General features: G+C 39.0%; 1 protein-coding gene across 4 annotated transcripts in view; it reads left to right on the top strand.

Annotated features, from left to right (window-relative positions):
• LOC5569656 (semaphorin-5A) overlaps window positions 1-24,205 on the top strand; it is a 613,002-nt gene that overhangs the window by 31,624 nt on the left and 557,173 nt on the right. For all 4 annotated transcript variants that reach the window (XM_021852111.1, XM_021852110.1, XM_021852109.1 and 1 more), the window contains exon 3: window positions 6,100-6,946. In XM_021852111.1, coding sequence (XP_021707803.1) covers window positions 6,927-6,946 — 20 coding nt within the window. In that variant the 5' untranslated portion in view covers window positions 6,100-6,926. The remainder of the gene's footprint in view (window positions 1-6,099; window positions 6,947-24,205) is intronic.

The following is a 24,205-nucleotide window of genomic DNA, read 5'->3' as shown; positions in this document are numbered from 1 at the left end:
GAAAATTTGTCTAGAGCATCGAACTGATTGCTCATTTCAATACAATTATTCATTTCACCCTTGGAAGAAAGTTCGCATTCCGGAGAAACGTCCTTTCTTCCATTCTTGCCACGTTTAGTGACAGTTTAAAATCCCACTTTTTTGGAAGGAAGTTGTGAATTCAGAGATTCACCCTTCCTTTTGTTTGTTGTTGATACCATGTTTAGTTAATAAACGAAAGAAGACGTGACCTTCGAGAGGTTTTTTTTTTTCAAGACGGTGTCCAAGAAGGATTACCACCGCTAACTTTCGCCAACGAGTCCAACAAAAAATCGAAGGCACGGGTCCAAACAAGGATCGTAAAGGGATCAATATTAGAAAAAAAATAGTACTGTTTTCTGAAGCACTGAAAATTACTGTTTTATTGCTTTAGGTAGTTTTTTAAGAAAACTTCCAAGAGCAGAGAGAACCCCCATACACCTAATTTGGCCAGGGTACTCCTAATTCAGCCACTCTCATAAAAAAAAAATAATGTGATTGGCCAATTTTGATGATGATGATGATATAAGCTGCTATCTATTGTAGCAAGGTATCCACCGGTAGCAATGGCCTGTTCCAACAAAACAATTTGATCAAGATTGTATGACTATTTGTATTCAATCAAACTCATGACTGAAGGGCCAAAAACGGATGGCGGACCCGTAAGCAGAGACACTTACGCGAAACCCGCAAGGGAAAAAGAATCTCCTTCCAAAAGTAAGTTCACACAAACAGTCGTACAATCAAGCCCTTGCTTGTCAGAAAGACCCAATAGATGGGAAGAAGAGCCCGCCCTTTTTCCACGAAATGTTGGCAACAGGAAGTTGACAGTTTCACTCTTCCTATCCATCTCGCTTCAATCGGGTGCCCTGATGGTCCCACCCAACCCAAAATGCATAAAAGATTGGAAATATAATCAAATAATACAATTCATCATGAAAAGATCTCACCGGTTTTTTTTAATCCTTGTAGTATTTTTAAGCTGGTCGTCAAAACAATGTCGTCGAACTATTCCACCGTTAACTATAGAATATTATTCATGCAAGTTACTACGGAACTGTTCAAAACTCGGGAAAAAAACAAACTCCCACTCCTGCGATAGGGCGGTACGAAAATCGGATCCACTTGCTGGTCTTCTCGAAGCGCACTGCTTGACAATCGAAAAAAAAGGCCAGAATACTTTGCTTATGCGAAAACTGTACCCGCTTGCTGGGCTTCTCGAAATAAAGATCGAACGGTAAAGTTGCCAAAATCAAACGGGCACTGTATCAAATTTGCAACACTCCAATTGAACACCATTGTACATGCCGAGTTTTCTAATCGTACCATCATCTTACTCATACCCGCCTCTCTTTCCCCCTTCCGAGAGATCACTCTAGTCTGTTGGTGTGGGTAAGCCTCGCAAGCAGTAATTCTCCACACGTTCATCTCTCACACCACATCACTTTCACTACCACTACTACTGAGACCGCGTTCACTCAAACACTTATCACTTCCCCCGCGCATGCTGTCATCGATCATTTTTTTTTTCACATCAATACCACTTTTTAAAATTTTAAATTAATAACTTTTTATATATTTTCCAATTGAAATTTAACTTGCACTCGCTACTTTGCTCTTTTCTACGTTCGGATATATGTTTTTCGTCGATTTTACTTTGACATTTCCACTTTATTTTCACCATTCGAACACCACGTCAAAAATGCACAACTTTCCCTCAGCCAGTGCTGCCCGGGGACAATGTGATTGGCCAATTTTGGACCAAAAACTTAATCTATTGCCGAAAATGTTCCGTTCATCGACAAACTTGACGAGTCGATTGAGAATGAGCTTTTCAAAGAGTTAGCTCAGCGCTGAGAGCAGACTGATAGGCCTATAGCTCGATGGAAGAGTTGGGTCGACCTTGAGAGGTGGAACAGGTTTTGGGTGGGATTTCAGGACTTTGGCTACCTTCCAGAATGGTTTAGATCGGTCATCAAGGTTCTGGATAATGCGTCCAAAACTTTCGTTGCGGATTGAAGCCATTCTGGAAGCAGATTCTATTTAGATCGGCCGTTTCACTTTTTATGCTCCGGATCTCCGGACCTTTGAAACTGGCGTCTACGTATATTGCACAGGCGGATAAGCATTTGGGTGTGGGAATCAATGGCAACAAACTTACCCCTCACTGGAACTCGCCTCACACACGTCTCGTCGGCCACGGTTAGGGCCTGATGAAGCCCCACCATCCGCGCGTGTGCCACCCAGTTGCCGTGGTGGAAGTCCTTACGCAGGTAGAATGGTTGGTGGTCAGAGCTGAGGTCGTTGAGCGCCACAGGCTTGTAAAGTTGGACGTTGGCCAGGAAAAAGTCCAGGGCTGGGGGATTTTCTGCCGGTGAGATGAAAGTGGGTTCGTCCGGGAATTGAACCGTATGCAATCCATGTTGTTCGTGGTCGAAGAGCAGCTTTCCGTTCTAGTTTCGCCAAGCTTCATGGCGGGCATTCAGCTCACCACCGATGACAAAGTAAGAGTATCTGAAGCAAGAGTATTCTCAAAGCTGGTACCCAGTACCGTTGCTATCGGTACATTGACGAGGACAGTACACCGTCGTGCACCGGATGCTCCCCTTCGATGTTTCCACCTCCATACTGAGCGCCTCCGGGACAGAGACGCGGATGTGGGGTATAATGGAGAACTTGATGCCTTTCTTGACGATGATCGCAACGCCACCCCCTGGAGTTGGTGCGATCAAAGCGGAAGACAACACTGTCGCCGGATTTGAGGTGGGTTTAGGTGATGAGCCCCACGTCGATGCTGTGCTAGCCGACAAAATCAGCAAGCTCGATGGTTTTTGCACTTACAGAGCAAGCGTTCCATGTAGCGATGACCAGTGGCTTAGTCCCCATATTTGCCAATGATGGAGACTACAGCACGCAGCTGCTCTGACCGGGTCCTGCAGGATCGCTTGATGATGAGCACCTCGGGGACCAGCATGACCAGCTTCTCGTCGGACAACAGGGTTTCATCCGTGGCCTCACCGCACCGGACGGTTGATTCGCAGCGGCAGAGGGGGGATGCTGACGCGGCCAGGTGGGAGACATCTGCGGGATATTATCGCCAGCTAGATACGGCGGGTAATCTTCAGGCCTAAACGCTGGAGACTTTTCCTTCCTGCGTTCCGGCTGGTTCGATGTTGATGCCGCCTTTCGAAGTTGCTTGTAGGCCTCACGTTTCGGGTACCGACGATCGGAGCCCTGGTGTGCTTCGTCACAGTTGGCACACTTGAATGCCACCGCATCGACTACAGCCCCATTCGAGGTTCAGTCAGCAGAGTCATTGCTTCGGCGAGGCTGAATATGGCAATTTCTGGTGCCGTGTCCGAAATTGAGGCACCGCTGGCACTGGGTAACATCCCAGCTGATGATGATGCTTCCAATTGTTCGGACCGCCTGGAGAGCGTTCAGAGTAACCGAGCCTTCGCGAAAATGCACCAGATAGAGGCAATCCGGGTACTTTTTCGCAAGCTCGTCACGCCGGGCCATTCTGTAGACGGCAGTTGCGTCCAGCTTGTAGCGATTCCGAAGCTCCGGATCCTCTTCGGGTTGGTGTTGTTCATGCCCCTGATGACGGCCTTGAAGGGTTTATCACCAGGGATGTTGAGGGTGAAGAATCCCACTTGCGACTCCATCAGGATGGAACACACCCTGTCGTATTCCGGCTTCGTGTACACCATCACCATGATGCCGATTCTGGTTAATTTGTACTTCGCGGAGACAATATTGTTGGCTAGCTGGTCCAGTGGCATGCTTTTCACAGCCAGCAGTGGAAGCTTAACCTTCACGGTGGCGCCGGGTGCTTGACGTTGGGGTTGACTCCGCAGGCTGGATTTTAACTTCGGGCACCTCACCAAAGTATCCCAGGTCGCTGTTGCTGATAGCAGTGGCACCGGTGCTGAACCGATTGTTGGAGAGGAGCGATTCCACTATGGAAGCTTCATCGTCCTTCCTCTTCTTCTTCGACAGCTCTGGAGTGCTGGCTATGGTGTTCGCCGACTGATTTGCGTCGGCCTTCTTACGACGACGGCCCATGCTGTTGACGGTTCGCTCCAACTAATGATAACGACCCGTCTTCGGATCGGGAACAAACAAACAGCTGCAGCAAGGGGACTCTTCAAAACTCGCCACCGTCTGACTGCTACCAGTTCCTTGCCTTGCTGCTGCTGCTTCTACTGTTGTTCTTATTGTGACGATGTGACTCGTTACGCATCCGACAACTGAATCTGATGATCGCATGAAATTCGTTACAATGTATATGCTTATATATTTTTGCACTACAGTGAAAACAGCAGATGATACTCGTCGCACTGCGTGATAGGCTCCGCCCATTCGGAAACAACAAAAAACCATCTGACTCAATCGCTCGCAGGGTTGTCAGGGAGAGATGAAAGAGCGATGGCATAGAAATTTCCTTGGGTTATTCCACTCGAGCGGTTACCCGACGGAAAAAAACTAGATAGTGAATGAGCATGCTTATAATTTACCTGATAGGTATGGTTATTAAGCAAATAATCGTTAACTGAAAAATGAGAACTGTTGGAAATTCTTCCTGGGGAGCTCTGGCTACAAAAAACGTTGACATTTATCTGCCTGGTACGAGCCTCAACGATTCGTTTGCGTGAAGAGGCAATCCCAAAAGTTAGACTTGTGATTGCCCCCGCAATTTGCGCACAGTAACTTTTTGGTATCTTCCTTCATAGGAAAGACGTCCTTAGCGTGAGAGGAACCTCCGCAATCCATGCGACAATGTTCAGTACCATGACCCCACTTTTGGCACCGACGGCACTGAGAGGGGTTCAGAAAATTTCCTCCAGGTTTCTGGAAATGTTCTCGTGTCACATGGACATCATAAGTCTTGCTTTTTCTAATGCACCAATAATATTAAGATCATTTTAGATATTTTTGTTAAAGTGAACTAAATGATTTTCTTGAGAAAGCCATTCGGATTGGATTATCTTTTTCATAATGAATACTAGGACTAGGGAAAACCTGTACCCATAACGCGGGTAGATCACCTTTTCGTGGTGCGTTATGGGGTAAAGATCTACCAGTGAACCCTAGTCCTGACTGCTTCAAACGAAGAGAACAGGATGTTATAGTAATCAAAGGAATACTTTTAGTCCTTGTTACATTTTAAACCTTGTTGAAAGTGACAAGTCTCGGTTTTCCCAGTTGCCGAGAATGATCTTGAGACAAGGAAAAAAAAATGAGTCGAATTCAACAATTTGTTTTCTAATCTTATATTTATTTCGTTCTCTAGTTTGAAGAAGTAAGGACTAGGATTCTGATGCATGGACAATATCGGTGTAATTTCTTGGCTTTATCGAGGGATCCGATTTTGCCTGATAAAGGGGCGCGCCTGTGGAGAGTGCATGCACCACACTCTTCGAAGGGTAGGAACCTTTCAGTTAGAATCCTTTCCTGTGATCAAGTTAGGAATTAAAACTGTAAGAAAACCGAATGCTTTATCACTTCTCGATAGTGACAAAGTAAAACGACATGCACTACACAAAGGACACGGGATATACTACAATAGATCAAATATTGGTCGCAGTGGTTTATGTTCCGAACAGAAAAAAAAGGGAAAACCTGAGTAAATCATATATGTATTCTACTTTCGATCTCTTCAGGTGAGTTATAGTCCCTTGAAAGACCTTTGAAGACGCCCTAAATAAACGTTCAGTTTTGTCGTCAAAATTAAAAATATGTGTTTCTTCTCTTCAAGATGTTTGAGAAGAAGTTCGCGATCTTTAAGAGTTTCCGGCAAAACGCGACAGTCTCCTTTCTTTGCGATTCGGAAGAAAACCTTGATTCCTCTTCAAGATATCCTGCATAAATCCTCAAAACTCGGAACATTTATCGATGGACCACGATAGGCGGCATTCTTTGTTTCCTCACTTGAATCGTCGAAGAGCCTGGGCTATGGGCTGCTTTAATTTGTAGCACTGGAGTACAATACGGAATGCAACACATATTTTAAGCAACCATGACTAACGATTGTTATTTCCCAGATTACTCATTATGCTCTCTTATCTTTCATTGCAGAAATCAACACTAGAAAATCCCACAGCTTCAGCTACCGACTGCGATCACAAAGTCACATGAAACACACCCTCAAAATCAACTTTCCATCCAGTTCCACTGAATGCCTCCAACGGACCAAGTTCTCACATTACACAGGCGATCGGTATCAACTCCTGCATCCAGCAGAACCGGAGTCAGCAGCTGTTGGTGATTGTCGGCACTCCGTAAAGTAAATGCCCAAACCCATGTAAAGTGAAGTAATGAGAACCCATAAAGAGCTAATTATTATTAAATCATCGTTTGACCGGGCCTAATCGCCTTCACTGCGCCTTATAGTGTTCCGTAGAGTTCAGAAAATCGTGATCCAACTGAGCTTTTTGCGACTCCGGGGGAGGGACGGCTCCGAAGAGGAAAATTTTAATGTGATAAATGTAACGGTGCAATATTTCCCAACGAAGAAACGACGTTGAGGAAAGGTTTCGGCCTGGTGCTGCGAAGAATAGAAGAATCTATTGAGTGTGGAGAGCAGGCGAGCCATTTGCTGTGTGAGTTATGGTTGCAAATTATCAATAATAAATAAATTGAGGTGTAATAAAGCAATAAAATAGAGTGAATCGTGTGTGTGCAACAAGAAACCGGGTGACCAAGGGAAGAATATCGTTGCTGGTTCGAATTGAAATTGAATCGGAGTCGACGAAGTGCATGAGTCAAACGGATTTCGAGTCGAAACGTGTTTGGTCAGCGATTTTTGTGTTTAGTATTTTGCGAAGGAGAACCAAAACATGCATTGCTAGCTGCGGAGTGGTTCCAGTGTAGAACATCAATTACGAGCTTTCTTCGCGGACACAATGGGAGTTTTCACAATAAGGTGAGTAATGTTTTGCGCATTAGTTTATAAATTTAATTTGTTTTTCTGAATCAGGAACATTCTGATTATAGACGACTTGTTTACAAAAACGTCATTTTACGGAAGTCCTGTTTCACATTAAGTAATAAGAGTTTGCGCAACAAGGTGCAGAATGCACAAGTCGTAGATTTATCAGTACGAGACTTACCGAGTTGAATAATTACGATGACTGCAATTTTAATCTGATTTCTGCGTCGAATTCCATACGATCCTTGAGAAATTGGGAAACATTCAACCGATTTTTGTAATTCGCGAAAACAGTTTTGTAGTCAGTCATCAACTCAACTTAAAAAAACGACACCGATACGTTAGTGCTCTGCGGGAATCGAACCCACAGAGTAGTATGTGATGTTTTGATTCCGTGCATGCTCCTGTGGGGTGAGTGACGGAATCAAGATCAATCGAGTTCAGTTCGCGTTGTGTAAGTTTGAAAAGACATTTGTGTTCAATCGAGGATGGGCTGCCAACTGGTGAGCTCGTTTCATGCTAATCCTAACAAATTTTTATCATGGCAACGTAACGTTTATGTAATTTTCAAACAGACTATAGATGGTTCGTCACTACAAGTGTCAACCTAAATCCTTGTTAGTGTTTCATATAATTTTGATGTACACATACTTTCTTTTATCGTCATTATCAAAAAGTTTCATTCCGGGAGTTAGATGGCGATAACTCTATTGCAGATCTCATGATCCATTTCAGAATAGCTGGATAGATATGCCATTCAGAAGTTACTTTCACTTACCATAAGCCCCACATGTATATTTTGTCTTTATCAAATGGATTATGGCAATATATCCACACTTCATGGTTCAAAGATTTTCTTTTAATACCTGGCTCGTATTAAGTTAATATTCATGATAATATGCATGTTCAAATGATTGATTCGACGCACCATTTTCCGCTATGTTTCCATCCCTTTTCCAATATAATAGCTTCCTTTGTGGATCTCTGTAGCTCTCCTCTTTATTTTATTCGTTGGATCAATCTTCTCGTCTTTCTCGTTCCATCTTTCCATTTTCTCAATTCGTTTTCATTTTCTCCCGCTATTAACCTGCAATTTATGAAGTGACATTTTATGAGTGGATATACTGGTAACATGTTTCAATATATATGATTATTGAAATCATTATTAGACGAAGACAATTTTTTTTCTGTATAATTCATTTGTTATGATTTTTTTGTACTGTTTTTAATTTTGATCATAGTTATGTTTTATTATACACAACACCACTCCATTTTCATTTATGTAGATATACAGTGGGATCCCGCAATTATGTTACGGCAATCCAAAGTTTTTGCCGAAATCTCGGCTAGCGTTACCGAAATTCGGTAAACTTTTACCGAGATATCGATAAAAGTTTTACCGAGAATCGTCAAATTATTTCCGACTCATTAGCTGTCGGGTTCTCGGCGAATCCGTTTAAGTGTGTAAGAGAAACGAATAATTTTGTATGGAGACTGCTTGCATGTAGAGAAAAAAAAAGATTTAATCTAAATTAAATCATGCAATTTCAACCAAATTATATCTGAAATAAAAGTCCTATTCTGCATGCTTGATTGAATTACAATAAAAATTGATAAATTATACTTTCAATTTATAAACATCAATGAAACCAATGTTTTATACAACTTTGGCGACCTGTAGCTAAAAATTGTGCCATGCTGGAACATTTATGAGAACTGCAACCTCAAAACTACTGATACATAATTTGATCCTTGAGACACGCCAAAATGTCACTTTTGTTATGCTGTATAATACATGTTTTTGATCTATAAGTAAAACGATATTTTATCGCTGGAGAATTATTACTTTGGATAACAATCGCAATTTTGGGACCAGTTCATATGAGGCTCCAGGAGTTCCTTCACGAAAACTTCCAGAGATTCCTTCTGAAGGTCCTCTTGAAATATCTGTAGACACTCTGCCAGAGATTTCTCCAGGAAATCTTTCGAAGGTCGGAAATCTTACCAGAAAATTATTCAAGATATTCTCAAACGTAATCCCTACAGTGATTTCTCCAGAGATTATACTAGGGATTTTGTCAGAGATTCCTTCAGAAAAAAAAACTAAAACTTACCATAAAGACCCCAGGAATACATTCAGTAATCTCTCTAGGGTTTCGACAAAGGATTCCTCTAAGGATTTCTGCAAGAAAATATCTACAGGGATGCTTTTACAGATTTGGCAAGGCGATCCTGCCGAAATGTCTCCAGTGATTTCTTCAAAGATTCCTCAAGTGGGATTATTCCAGGTTTAAGTTACTTATCACTTTTAGGTCACTTATCACTTTTACGCCGCGATCACTGGTACGCCGCGGTACAACGTGGTTTTGCGAACCTCGCTGTTCTTAATTGAATCGCGACGAACTTGACTTAACTTGCTAAACGATAGCCATCCTGACGTCTGTCAGTTGGGTCGCTCAAGGGTTCTTCAATTAGTGGTCGATGGCCAAATTTGGACACGTCCAATTGGGTCGAGCTAATGTATCAGAATCGTTACGTTTATTGCAGTTCAAAGGTTTTTATACATTTTCAAGGTCTGGAACAGTTTGCTAAAGTGTGTATGATAGAAAGAGTAATTTGTTGCATAGGTGAGACAACTGGATTGACAATGTGACCAGAGGCGTCGCGTGCTCAAATAAGCCACCTGTGCAACAACAAGAAAAATATATTTTTTAATTGGGTAAATAACGCCTATGTAAACGGTAAACTGGTGATTAACTGGATTTTGCACGTTTCAGTTACAAAACATATCAGAAACAAAAAATGTATCAATGTGCGCGTATTTGCATATATTCTTGCATTTAGTAAAATAACTGCAGTGTGCATTTTTTTTACGATTTATTGGTACGTTTTACTTGATTTGCAAATGTTTTCATCTGCATATTAATCTCGTGTATCCGGCAGAAATATAGAAAAAAAAACACTATTTTTTTAAATAATTTTCTTGGTCCCTTAGGCATTACAACTAATATGTGAATATGTGCGTATTGTGCTCTGCAAAAAAATCCACGGAATGTGATTAACAGAAAATGGTGGTATATCGTCGCAGTGATAATAAAAATCACCAAATGTTTCAGATTTAGATAATTACAAACATTCGCGTACTTGAAGAACAAAAAAATTCAAACCTACTTGAATGTTGACGTTCCGCGCATATCTGCGCGTTATCGCCGCCGCTGGATGTTGATTTAAAATGAGCAATACCGTCGTCTTTGGTCCATAAGGGTGACTTTGGGCCAAGATTTTTACAGCAAACTATAACCAGAATAATGAAAATAATGTGGCAAGCTTCAAGAATACGTTATATATAGCCACTAGATGGTCATGGATTAGTTTTTTGCCTCCCATGCAATTCAAGAGATGCATCGAAAAGGGCGGTCAAAGTCACCTCCTAGGACCAATGTCACCCCACACGGCGGTACTTGAATTGTATGAATGCAGCGTAAGAACACATCGCGAATGATTTGTACGCTGTCCACTTCGGTGGCGAGCCGAAAATTCCGTTAGAAAGGTTAATCCTTCTTTAAAAACAACATGAAACCCACAATAAACTATAGAGAAAACATATAGGGTGCCGGTGCCATTAGTGGACTACCTAAGCTATAAATAATCATAACAAAATAACGAAAAGCCTTAACAGAAATCTTTTGGTGTCAACAGAAAGATTTCAACCTTTACTATATGGGAAAAATATAAAAAGACTGATAAAACTAATTTTTTAACATAAAATCGCTTGAGCCACTATTGGTACATGTGTTCCAGTAGTTGCGCTAGTGCTCCAGTAGTAGACGTTCGGGAATGATACAAGGAATTTTAAACAAAATGGTAAATTTTTACACAGGTTTAACATTTTTCCCTTAGAACGGCAACATATATCTTTCGAATGAAGCATAAAGATCATCTCTGGAGCTTTTCTTCATTTTTATACATCCATTTTTTAAACTGCTTCCACCCGTTGATCCACTACTGGAACACGACGGCTACTACTGGTACAAGGGAGCAAATTTTTTGCATAAACTTAATTATTTATATGACTTTTTGATAAAATAAAAAGCTGAAATTTGGCAAATCGACTACAATAGAGACGATCTAACCACCAAAAATAACAAATGTCTTTTTTATCGAAAAATGTACGTTTTATTCCATAGTCCAATCTACTGGTACATTACAACCATTGGTACCGGCACCCTATGGAATCATCTATTATTAAAATATGGAAATTGGAGCAGTCTACGGAGCAAAAATAAATGCGCTAATTCCATTGATAATACATTCTTCCTGAGCTTTTATCATCTTCTTCAGCTTGTTCAAATCGGCTGGTTGAACCTGTCGAGAGAAACCGATTTCGTATTGCATGAAAGTTAGCACCGTAAAGCATGCAATTTGCACTCTAAGAACACTCTATTTCCATATTGACTGCGCTAACTTCACCAAAGACCAGAAATGATTAGTTTAACATTGGATTAATCGAATTTACGTATGCTTGGTATGCATTCGGATTGTTATAAATTTGATTTTAATTATTAAAACCTCTCATTTTATAATGTGGATATCCTTCTAAGTTGATGTAAATATGTCTGGATGGACATTGGACATCCGATCTATTCCGAACAAAATGCATTCTATTAGGAAACTGCTTAGCGTGCACCAATATTTCGGAAGGAGAAAAAGTAAAACCTGTTCAACTTCTTTCGTTGAACGGGTTGTTTCCACACATGTATGCTTTTGAGCGTGTACAGATTACTAAGCTGTGAATGTATGTGGGACCTTAGTTATATGGGATTTGGTTCAACAGCAGCAGTTGAACAGGCACAGTAGTTTCCCTTCAACTTTTGCGCTGCTGTCTTTGGTGAAATACCACGCTTGTGCTGTGGATGTCAAGCGAGCTTTTTACATGGTGCGTGAACTCAGCACACTACGCGATCGTTCTTGGTGCCTTGGGACAATTGTTATGCTACTTTCTATGTAGTACGTATGAAACCACACTCATGCTATTTTAAAATTTGTTGAATTTGATTTACTTTTTTAAATTAGTTGTACGATTTTGATTCAAATGGTCTACCTGTTCAATGAACAGGTTGAACAGGCTGACCAGACGCCTCTGAATGTGACCAAAAAGTTCATCTTTGCATGCTAAGCAATATCGGTTATTTGTCGCGATCACTTTGGCTTGGCTTGTTATTTGACTCCTCCGAGTTGCCCGCAACCAGCTCCGGACCTCACCGAGGGAGGTAAGGTGAGCCGATAGAACGATGCACCTCGGTGGTTAATGACTTCCATATGTGCCGTTTGTGATTGCATAATTGCCTGGTCATTGCTTTGGTGCTAGGATGGTTGGTGTGTGTTATTTTACAACATGGGTTTTATTTTGGGTTATGGATCCAACTGGTATGCTACACAGGAATACTCCAAAATTTCTCTGGAGATTTTTCCAGGGATTTTTAAGCGATTTTCTCTGGTATCCCTTTAGAGGTTCCTTTTGAAACCCTTCCAGAGACTTCTCCAAAGATTCCTCCAGGATTTCCTCTACAAAGATTCTTGCAGAGATATATTGAGGGCTTTCTCCAGGAATTCTTCCAGGAATTACACAAGGACAATTTCTTCACGACATTCTCTAGTGATTTTCCCAGAATTCTCTTAGAGGATTTCTCCACGGGTACATACAATGGGACTCCAAAGCAGTCCTTTTGAGATAATTCCAGGATTTATTCTGGAGATTTCCTCCTGGATTCCTCCATGGACCGCTCCAGGGATTCTGCCAGGATTTCCTCCAGGGATTCTCCCAGGGTTACCATCAGGAAAATCGCTACATAAATTACTCTAAGTATTTGACCAGATTATCCTCCAGAGATTCCCCAGGAATTTTTCTAGGAATTGGTACTGGGCCTCTAAAAAATCCTTCCAGGGATTCTTCCAGGAGTCCTTCAGTAATTAACTTAGATAACCTTTCAGAGTTTCCTAAAGAAGTTTCTCCAAGGACCTATAAAAAATTACCTACAGGAATTCCTGCAGAGATCATTCCACCCTTTTCTTCAGGAATTTACCCGGAGATTTCTCTAGGGGTTACTCTAAAATATTTGCTAGAGTTTCCTCCAAGGTTGCTCCAGGGAGGAATTATTTCCGATGATATCCCTAGAGGAATCTCCGGAGGATTTTTTGGAGGCCCAGAACGAATCTCTGGAGAAATTCAAAAGGAAATCACTGCAGGATTACCTGGCAAAATCCTTAGAATAATTCATGTACCTATTTTCCTAGAGATATCCTTGTGAGAATTCCTGCAGGAAACTCTAGGGGAGTCCCTACAGGAATTTATGAAATTATATTTTGTAGAATCCCCCCACTCATATATAAACATTTCAGGTAGAATCTTCAGAAGCATTCCTGGAGCGATTCTTGGAGAAACTCACAGACATAATTTCGAGGAGAATATCGAGAGAATAACATTAGGAATTTCTGGAGAAATCATTGAAGAAATTTCTGAAGTAATTCTTGACGAAATTGCATTAGTGTAATTTGCAAAAATCCTTGAAGACATCTATGCAAGAATTCCTGTAGATATTTCCCTGGAGGAATCCTTGTAGGGGTCTCTGTAAGGCATGTCTGAAGAAATCACTTGGAGAATCTTTGGAAGAATCTCTGAAGGAGCCCTTGAAATAATCTCTGGAATAATTCCTGGGAAAGTTCAATGAGGAATTTTTGGAGAAAATTCTGGAGAATTTCTAGTAAAGATCTTACTGGAGAGATCAGATATTCCTACAGAAGTTTCTCGAGAGTCTTCTCCAGGGACTTCTAGAGAAATAGCTACAGGGATTCCGGCAGAGATTTCTCTACATTTTTATACAGGAATTTCTTCAAGGATTGCTCCAGAAAAATCTCTACATGGTTTCCTCTAGAAATTGTTTCAGTGATAAGCTGGTAGAGAATTGTCTGTATATTTTAATTAAAAATATGCTTTTTGTCTACGCAGTCTTCATTATGAAATAGGGCATTTCTTCAGGAATGCCTGCAGAGATTTCCTAGGAATTCTCTTCAGAGGCTGCTGCAGGAATTTCCCTAGGGACTTTTGCAGAAATTTCGCAGGGGGTTTCTCTAGGGATTATTCCAGATATTTTTTCTGGATCCCTCTAGGAACTTATCCAGAAGTTTGTCAAAAGTTTTCTTCAGGAAAGGGGTTCCTGGAGGAATCTGTAGAAAAACTTCGCGGAGAAAACCATGGAATGATTCTTTATTTTTGATATAATCCAAGGAGAAATTCATGGCAAATTCATCATCTTGTAGGAATCCGCTGAAGATATTTATAGTCCCAGAACGAATATCTGGAGATATTTCAAAAGGAATCTCTGGAGGATTACCTGGAAGAAATCTTTGAATAGTTCATATAGTCATTTTCCTGGAGATATCCCTTGAGGATTCCTTCAGGAAACTCTTGGGGAATTCATATAGGAACTCTTGATGCTATTTATTGTAGAGTCCCTAGATGACTTTCTGGTAGAATCTCCGGAAGAATTGTTGATAGAATTCCTGGAACGAATCCTGGAGGAAATCTCAGACATAATTTCCAGGGGAATCTCGAGAGGACTACAAAAGAATTTCAGGATAAATCAGTGAAGAAATATCTGGAATGATCCTTGACGAAATTGTCGTAGGGTAACCTGCAAAAAGCCTTGCAGGCAGAACCTCTGTAGAAATTTCGCTGAAGGAAATGTCTCTGGAAAAATAATTCTGGAGTCTCTAGAGGAGTCTTAAAAGTAATCTCTGGAATAATTCGAGGAAAAGTTTCCTAAGGAATTTTTTGAGAAGACCCTGGAGAAATTCTAATAAAAATCATGCTGGTAGGATCTATGGAAGCACTCCTCCAGAGTTACATCCAGGAGTCCTTCAGTATTTGACTTAGATAATACTTCAGTAATCCCTACAAGAGTTTCTCCAGAGACTTCTCCAGGGATCTCCTTAGGGATAACTATAGGGATTCCGGCAGAGATTTCTCCAACTTTTTCTTTACAAATTTCTCCAAGGATTGCTCCAGAAAAAAAACTCTAGCTTTAGAAATTGTTTTAGGGATGAGCTGATGGATAATCGACTGTATATTGTAATGAAATATGCTATGAAACGCCGTTGAAAAAATAAAGACTGCAAAGCCGGCATTTTCTCGGGAATCCCTTCATAGCCTCCTGCAAGAATTCCTCCAGGGTTTTTTAAACGAGGATTTCTATAGTTTTTTTTTTCTAGAGGCTGCTCCAGGGTTGCTGCAGGGATCTCTCCAGGAACTTATCCAGGGATTTCTAAAAAAAAACTTCGTCAGGACAAGGGTTCTGGAGGAATCTCTAGAAAAACTTAGCCTTTTTTGACCCTAAACGAATCTCTGGAGGAATTTCGAAGGGAATTCATGGTGGATTACCTGGAAAAATGCTTAGAATAGTTCATGTGGCTGCTTTCCTGGGGAGGTATTCCTGGGAGAACTCCTGCGGGAAACTCTTGGGCAATCCCTATAACAATTCATGAGTTTTTTCTTATAGAATCCCTTGAAGAAAGGTGGATTTCTGAATCTCCTGAACAAATCCTAAAATAATTCTTGGAGCGATCTCTTGAGAAAATCTCAGGAATAATTCCTATAGAAATCTCGAGGGGACTACAGAAGGAATTTCTGGAGAAATCATTGAAGAAATATCTGAAGTAATCCTTGATCATATTGTCATAGTGTAAATTGTAGAAAGCCTTGAAGATATCTCGCAAGAACCCCTGTAGATATTTCATGGACGAATCCTTTGAGGAGTCTCTGGAAGGATTTTTGTAGGAATATCTGAAGAAAACACTTGGAGAAACTTTGGAGGAATCTCTGGATGAGTCCTTGAAGTAATCTCAGGAATAATTCCTGGAAAGGTTCCCTGAAAAACCCTATGGAGACATTCCTGGAGAAATCCCAGTAAATATTTTGGAAAAATTATAGCAGAGATGCCTCCAGTAGTCCTTCAGTATTTAACTTAGATAAGGAATCCTTGGATTAGTTCCTGGAGAAATCCTAGTAAAGATTCTACTGGAGGAATCTATGGAGGAATCACTGGAGACATTCTGGCAGAAACTCCTGGCGAAATCTCTAAAGGAACCCGACTAAGGGTACATAACAAAATTATATCAGCATATGTTATTATGTTATAAGTTTTTTTCGAACATAGGTTGTTACAAACTTGATGCAGGATGTTGTTAAAATATCTAAAATTATAACAAAAAGTGTATGAATAGTCACATAAACATAACAAAATGTGTTTTAATTCTATCAAAAACATATCAAACCAAGTTATAATGTTTGATACAAAGTATCAAAATTATAATACTGATCGATATACGATAATATTGTATATTATTGAAATGAATAACTATCAATTTATTTTGTTATAAAGTTGTTAAAAATGAACAAAAAAATATCTTAAAGGAAAATAAAACACATTATGTTATATTTCTGTTTTATTATGTTCTATGGATAACGGAGCCTAACAAAATTATATCATAATATGATATTCATATCATATTCTGATAAAATTTTATTATATTTTTGTTACAAGCCTCTAGTCGGGAATCCCTGTAGAACCATTTCCGCAAAAATTCCTTGAATGATCCCTGGAGGAATTCCTAGCAAAATTCGTGAACGAATTGCTGAAGTAATTGCTACAGTCCTTACGGAACCGGTCTAGAAAATCTGGTAACGAATAAAAGTTATTCCTGGAGGAAACTCTGGCAAAACCGCTAGTGGAATCATTGGAGAAATCGTTGTAGGGACTACGGTAGAGTTTATCTAGGCGGAATTTCTTGGTAAAATCCTTGGAGCAATCTTCTAAAAAAATTTCGGAGAAATCTCTGGTATAATCAATGGAGATATTTCTTCAATCGTGGGTTCAAATCTCATAGGTCGAAGATTTTTTCGTTATGGAAAATTTCCTAAACTTCCCATGGCAGGGGTTTCGCAACAGGAAGCATAATTAATAATTGAATTTGAACGTATATATAGGGGAACATGGTCCAAGACGCACTGGGTTAAAATGGCTCACCTCATTAAATCATTCCTAGAACGTTTCAATTTCCATTATTTGCCCTACGATGTTAAAACATGTTTACCCAAGAGTTGCCGCCACAACCCTTGGACATATACTCTTTGATTTTGCCTTAATTTTCCGGTGAAATTCAACATTTTTCACTTTGTTGACTAAATATTAAGGTTTTCCGATGATTTCATTAAGGAATAAGCGTTTTCATACAACAGAGAAACTTCATGGAGAAACATGGTTGCTAACTACTTGTTCTTCATAGGTATTTATTGCCATTCTACTCCATCCATTTGGTCATTTTGAACCACCCCCATTTTTCATCCAACTTTTCTACACGATTTAAACCCGTAAAAAACTCAAATTTGGGGAATGTTTTCATTATGGTAGCTAGCAAATATTGTAAAGTTACTTTAGGACTTCGAAGGGCGTTAAAATATGGATCTCACCAGGAGAAAACGACACAAATCCTTAAAGTTGCATTCTGGACCATTTGACCCTACTAAACACTTACTTAAACCCAAAGCATAGATAAGTAACACATAAGATTTTGTCTGATTTGTTTCACAACATTATAGCGAACTTTTGCAAATCGAATCTCTTATTAAGTTTTATGGAATCGCATGATACCTCAAGATTGTACTCGATGGAGTTACAATTATATTCTGTTAGTCAACTTGTCTACGGCGCACCCAACTCATGCCTCATCATCATCTTTATCACCTTTTCGGTCAAAAGTTCAGCCAATTCATCAAATGGACAGTTTTGGGTTACCTTCTCCTCTCGCCACACGCTCGACGATAGATTGATCGTCAAAGAATTTCATTGTTCTGCCCTTATCATCGAGGTACTACAAGTTCGTTCTGATGGCCAAAAAGACAGGCGGAATGAGATGAAAGTGACTGAATCCGAAAAGAAAGCAAATAAACAAAGGCAGCTCAATTAGCATGCATTTAAAGAAGGGGAATACCCCGCGTTTTCATCAAAAATAGGTATTGAAATAATTAGACATAAATATTAGTACAAGGAACAAGTTGCAGAATGATGATTTTTACAGCACGAGTCGTAAATTTATCCTACGAGGCTTGCCGAGCTTGCGTAATGACTACTCCCGCACTGCATACTTCACACAGAAAGAAAAATATTTGTAAATTTCAGCAAAAAATCATGCACATAAAGAGAATGCCAGATATGTCGCAAATTTACATGACACATCGTGTAAAATTACATCAACATCATGTAAATTTATGCGAGTTGTCGCGTAATCAGCTAGAGTCAATGCTAGATTACACGATGTGAAGCGGAAACTTACATGCTGTTATTGTAATTTTACACGATGTGACGTGTAAATTTGTAACATATCTGGCATTCCCTTCATGTGAATGATTTTACGCTGAAATTTACATGGATTTTTCTTTCTGTGCAGTGCAGGAAAGTAGGACATTTCATGACAGATTGGCGTGATGAAAAACAGCCTATTACGATGAGAAATTGCAAAAAAAAATGTTTTCAACATTTAAAGTAATAGAGATATTAAAATATGGAGTAATAAATTCAAATCAATAGTCATCAAAAATTGTAAATAAGTAATGAAAAATCACATATTTGCACAAAATAACAAACTTTCAATGAAAAAATGAAACTGATAGCTTAAAAATTTTGAAACGCCCATGGGAAAATAAAGATAAGTATTCAAAAACCAAGAAATTGTTAATAAGGATTGTAAAACCTGATTGCTTTTATGAATTTTTATACACACAGTTAAAAATAATGAAGATTACACGTCATGTCATGTAAACTTTATTTAGAGGATGTAAACATGACGTCATGTAAATTTAAGTCTGGAATCATGTAAATATGTGTTATATGTCACGTAATCACACAGGATCCTGCTGAATTACATGACATATAATTGAAGTTTACATGACATATCATGTAAATATCCACGATATACCACGCTCCAATTATGTGCATTATATGTCTCAGAAATTTACACGTGTCATTCGAACTGTGCACTACATCTTTTTTTTTTTTAATTTCATTGATTGTAGTGCTTATTTTTAATTTTTATTGATAATATTTATTCCTGAATGCTAGTTTTTTTTTTATTTTCATAGCATTTTTGGAATTTATGTTTGTGATAAGTATATTTTTAAATCTTTTTTGGAAGTTTTAATTGCTGATTTATGCTAAAACATTGCTTGTTTCAAATTATTTTATTGACTTTTGAATAAACTATAGATGAGTATTTTTTTACTAGGGCACGATAATATTTTTCCCAAACAAACAAATTCGACTCAATAGCAAAAGGCCACACACATTCGAGGAGCGCTGAGGAATTCCCCGAAGCAGCGTCTTCGTCTTAGTCACGTAGTGTGGTCCTGTGCTTCGGTGTAAGTACTTCTTCTCTACATACCGACTTCGACCAGGGGGGTGAAACGTGCCCCACTTGACATTATTTACATTCTGGCTGGCTCTTTTGAAAAAGCAGAATCGCCCCGTATCGTTGTCAGACAAAGTGCTTACATCGAACGTCAGTCATTTCGGTTTCGTTCCGTACACCTCCGCTTTCCTTGCGCTGAAGTCGAAGTCAGTTTTCGTCGATGGGGCTTCCCTTTTGTTAAGGCTTTCATTTGTTTTTCTACCGGGGAGGATTGGAGGGTCTCTTACATACCTTTTTCGGCTTTCTGTTTGTTGGGGAACTGTGGTGCGCGGTATCGATTACCTTCCGCCTAGGTAATAGTGACGATTTGTTGATTTAACGGTTCTTGCGAACGTTTGCTGGAAGAATCTATTTCAGCCGTTTTGGTATGGCGTAGATGCAAAAGTTGGTTTGATTAATGTGGGAACTAAGGTGGCTCATTTAGATATAAAGAAATCATACTGTGAAAATCAGAAGTTCCACGTCTCAAATTGGTTGGGCCTTCCTTAGCCGAGTGTTTAGAGTCCGCGGCTACAAAGCAAGGCCATACTGCAGGTGTCTGGGTTCGATTCCCGGTCAGGATCTTTTCGTAATGGAAATTTCCTTGATTCCTTGTAGGATTCACACGAATATGCGAATGTGAAAAATAGCAACTTTGGCAAAGAAATTTCTAAGTTAATAACTGTGGAAGTGCTCATTGAATACTAAGCTCAGAAGCAGGCTCTGTACCAGTGAGGACGTAGTGCCAAGAAGATGAATCGAAAAAGGAACCTCTTATTTTTACAGAGTTTCTCTTTCAAACTCCAAGCTCGTTAAGCCTACCTATAGATTTGATGGATTCCGCTTAAATTTGGGAGATGTAACCTATGATTTTTGCACATTGATAATTATGACTCACTATAATGGGAGCTTATAGATCCATTTTCATCTCTCAGAGGTTAAAGTCCGCACTTTCGGTTCTGGTTTGCCCTGCAACAAACCAATTGATGCTCATTTTCGAAATGAACCTTCAACTTTCAAGCGCAACCCAAACCAGTTCTCTGATATTATCACTTCCTTTAGCGCTTTTTTACCGACCGCTTCATCAGAATCAAATTTTTCGCTCAATCATCATCATCAAAACGTACGGAAAAACTCTCCACAATAACGCATGCAACAGAGACTAACTGGAGTCTCTAATAAAATGTACAGGGTAAAAAAATACCCTCATACATCAGCGCCACCGCCAGCACTTGGAACTTCCTCTTGAAAGTAAAAAATGAACCCTCATGCACATGATGAGTCTCACTTAATTCCAGTACCGACTCGTTTCCATCACCGATTCTGACGGCTCGGGGCGTGAAAAGAATCACTTTATACAAAAAAAAACTGCGAATCAAATCGCCAAATAAAAACCGACTGCACATTTGCTGTTGTTTTTTTGCATTGGACCTCCCCCCTTTCTAGGGTTACCATATTTGTATTGATCAAAACAAGATTATAAACTTCATCAAAGATCACAAAGTAGTACACTTCGTTGAAAAGTCGAGGAAAAAATAGACTTTTCAATATAGACTTTGTTATCTACAACGAACTGTTGAAATTTTTGGTAGCATTCTCATCAAAATTACCGGCTGGTAACCCTACTCGCTTTCCATTTGCGGCGAGTATTGTTTGACAGAAGGGCTTACAAATCTGACACCCGGATCGGAGAATCGGTCAGACTTGCCACCGACCACAATTGGGGCAATTGAATTCGAACCGTCTTTGCACCGCTCTGTCCCACTGGCAAAAAAAGTGAAAAGGAAACGGCTTTTAATTGGCCATGACGAGCGCGGTTTTTTGTTAACCCGTCCCGTCAAAGTCATGTTGTGGATCGCACGTAATGTATTATTTGCGAACAAAATATGAGAGAATGGCAAACGGTTGAATGCAGTTTGCAGGATCAAAAGAATCAGCTACTTACTTACACTTTGTTGTTATTTTCGGTGGAGCAAAGTGCATTCACCGGAACCAGAATTATGGAAATGGCTTTTGACTTTGGACAAAGTCATAATCACGTCGTTAATCATAGCGAACATTGATGCAACGAATATGTCTTGCTATGAAGTGCGGGTATGCATGTACCAATAATGTACTAACCAGAACTCAATTCCAGATCATCATGTAATTTACGCTACACGTCGTGTAATCCAACACGAACTCTAACCGATTACGTGACAGATCGTATAAGTTTATATGATGATGATGTAGTTTTACACGATGTGTAATGTTTGCGACAATTCTGGCACTCCTTTTATTTTACGTGGAATGTCTTTTTCTGTGCATTTATACAGGAATTTCTTCATGTACATGTTTCTCCAAGAACCTCCTCAATTCTCAAAATTTTACACGTCCTTGAAATTCGTAAAATGAATTTAGCTAGACACATTCAATTGAAGCCGTAATTATCTCACAGATACACTCGAAATTCTTTCGGGCATTACAAAAAGCTTTCCAGTCCTTCCTGCACGAAATTTCATTTGAATTATTTCATAAATGTAACAGTTTTACATAAATACTCTAAGGAATAATTCCATAAATTTAAAATAGGCTCGACTGTAAATTATTAAAAATTTCGTTAGGATTCTTTCAGAATCTTTTTTATCATTTGTCGCTGTTTGCACTGGTATATCAATGCAGAAAGTACAAAGATACTCTAGGTTCTAAGAACTCGAGGAAATTTCAGAACATGAGAAAGTGCGAAGAAGTATGTATGTCTAGTATATTTGAACTTATTTTTGGCAGCGATCGTGGACGTAACCGGAATTTCCATCAAGCAGGGGTGAGTGACCTGAAAAAATCTTTTTTGTGTCAGATTCGCAAAACGATCATACACAACCTCTGCACTAGGGTGCGGCTTATTTTTCAAAAGTTCTCAAAACCAAAAATTCGTATGCTCTACTGAATTCAAATCACATGGAAAGAGAATCCTCAAAATCTGAGCCAAACATATTTACATTTAGGGGTGGCGCAAGCGCCTTGAAGGTGAATTTTCAAGTTATAAAAAATAACCTTCAGTAAAGTAAACATAACTTTGTTATTTTTCAAGCGATTTTAAAACTTTTAGCATCAATACCTTCAAAATTAAATTTACGAAAACTTTGTAGAACATCAAATTTGTCTAAAATCAAAACAAGTTTTAGTTAAAAGTAATTTATTCCAAATTTTTCCTCATTTTGCTAAAAATTTCAACTTTGTTTGACCATAACTTCATGATTACTCAACCCATTCCAAATCTTTTAACATGCTTTTGAAGCTATTTCAATTGTTTTCAAAACTGTTCATACAACACATTTCACTAAATAAATATCTTGAGCAAGTTATTCAGCAAAAACTGAACAAAAACATGATTTTTTAACGAAAAATGACAGTTTTTCCAAATTTTGCCAGTTAAATATTATCTCTAAATCTGAAACTGGTTTTTCTCATTTGTTAAACCTTTGAGAAGGACTTTGCAACAATTTTTAAATAATTTTGAAACAAAACTATGTCTTCATATGTTGAAAAATATACGCTCTATTCAACTCGTAGTAAAGGAAAGATGCTATCTGAATTTAAGTTTTATAGAAAAAATGCAATTTCTGGCGAAAAAACTTATATAATCAAAAGAAATTTGATTTTTTCATTAAAAAATCATGTTTTTGGATAGTTTTTGGTGAAAAACTTAGGCAAAACCATTTTTTAGAAAAATGTGTTATATGAACAGTTTGAAAACAACTAAGTTCGCTTCAAAAACATGTAAAAAGATTCCGAATCGATTGAGTATTCAAGAAGTTATGGTCCAACTAATTTGAAATTTTTAGTGAAATGAGTAAAAATTTGTATAAAAGTATTTTAAACTATGACTACTTTTGATTTTAGACAAATTTGGTGTTCTACAAAGTTTTTATAAATTTAATTTTGAAGATAATGATGCTAAAAGATTTGAAATTGGTTGGAAAATAACAAAGTTATGTTTACTTCACTGAAGGTAATTTTTTATAACTTCAAAATTCACCTTCAAGACGCTCGCGCCACCTCTAAATGTAAATATTTTTGGCTCAGATTTTGAGGTTTCTCTTTTAATGTGATTTAAAATCAGTAGAGCACACGAATTTTTGGTTTTGAGAACTTTTAAAAAATAAGCCGCACCCTACTCTGCACCCTTTTTGTCAGGCTTGATAATATTCCTCAACATCAGCAGAGTTCGGTGACATACTCTAGAGCAGCATGCTGTCTTTGCCTCTTTGTGAGGAAGCGAAAAAAAATGCTAGGCAGAGAAGCAACAAAAAATGAGCGAAGATGATGCAGCACAAAACACACCATAGTGAAATTCCTGCCATCACAACTCCCTGAGGACTGTCTTGTTTGGGCGGCACACTCAAGAATTCAAGACTAACAATTCAAAAGGCCTCATCTCCAAAAAGTAAACGATGAGAAAAATGCAATCTTGTTTTGTCAAACAATAAATCAAATTTAAATTATGAATTTAAGCATTGTATGTTTTTTTTTTCTGTTCGGAACATAAACCACTGCGACCAATAATTGATCTATTGTTGTATATCCCGTGTCCTTTGTGTAGTGCATGTCGTTTTACTTTGTCACTATCGAGAAGTGATAAAGCATTCGGTTTTCTTACAGTTGTAATTTCTAACTTGATCACAGGAAAGGATTCTAACTGAAAGGTTCCTACCCTTCGAAGAGTGTGGTGCATGCACTCTCCACAGGCGCGCCCCTTTATCAAGCAAAATCGGA

Source organism: Aedes aegypti, chromosome 3, assembly GCF_002204515.2.
Source record: "Aedes aegypti strain LVP_AGWG chromosome 3, AaegL5.0 Primary Assembly, whole genome shotgun sequence".
Taxonomy (NCBI): domain Eukaryota; kingdom Metazoa; phylum Arthropoda; class Insecta; order Diptera; family Culicidae; genus Aedes; species Aedes aegypti.
Note: the sequence above shows the minus strand (reverse complement) of the source record. Positions and strands in the feature narration are given on the sequence as shown.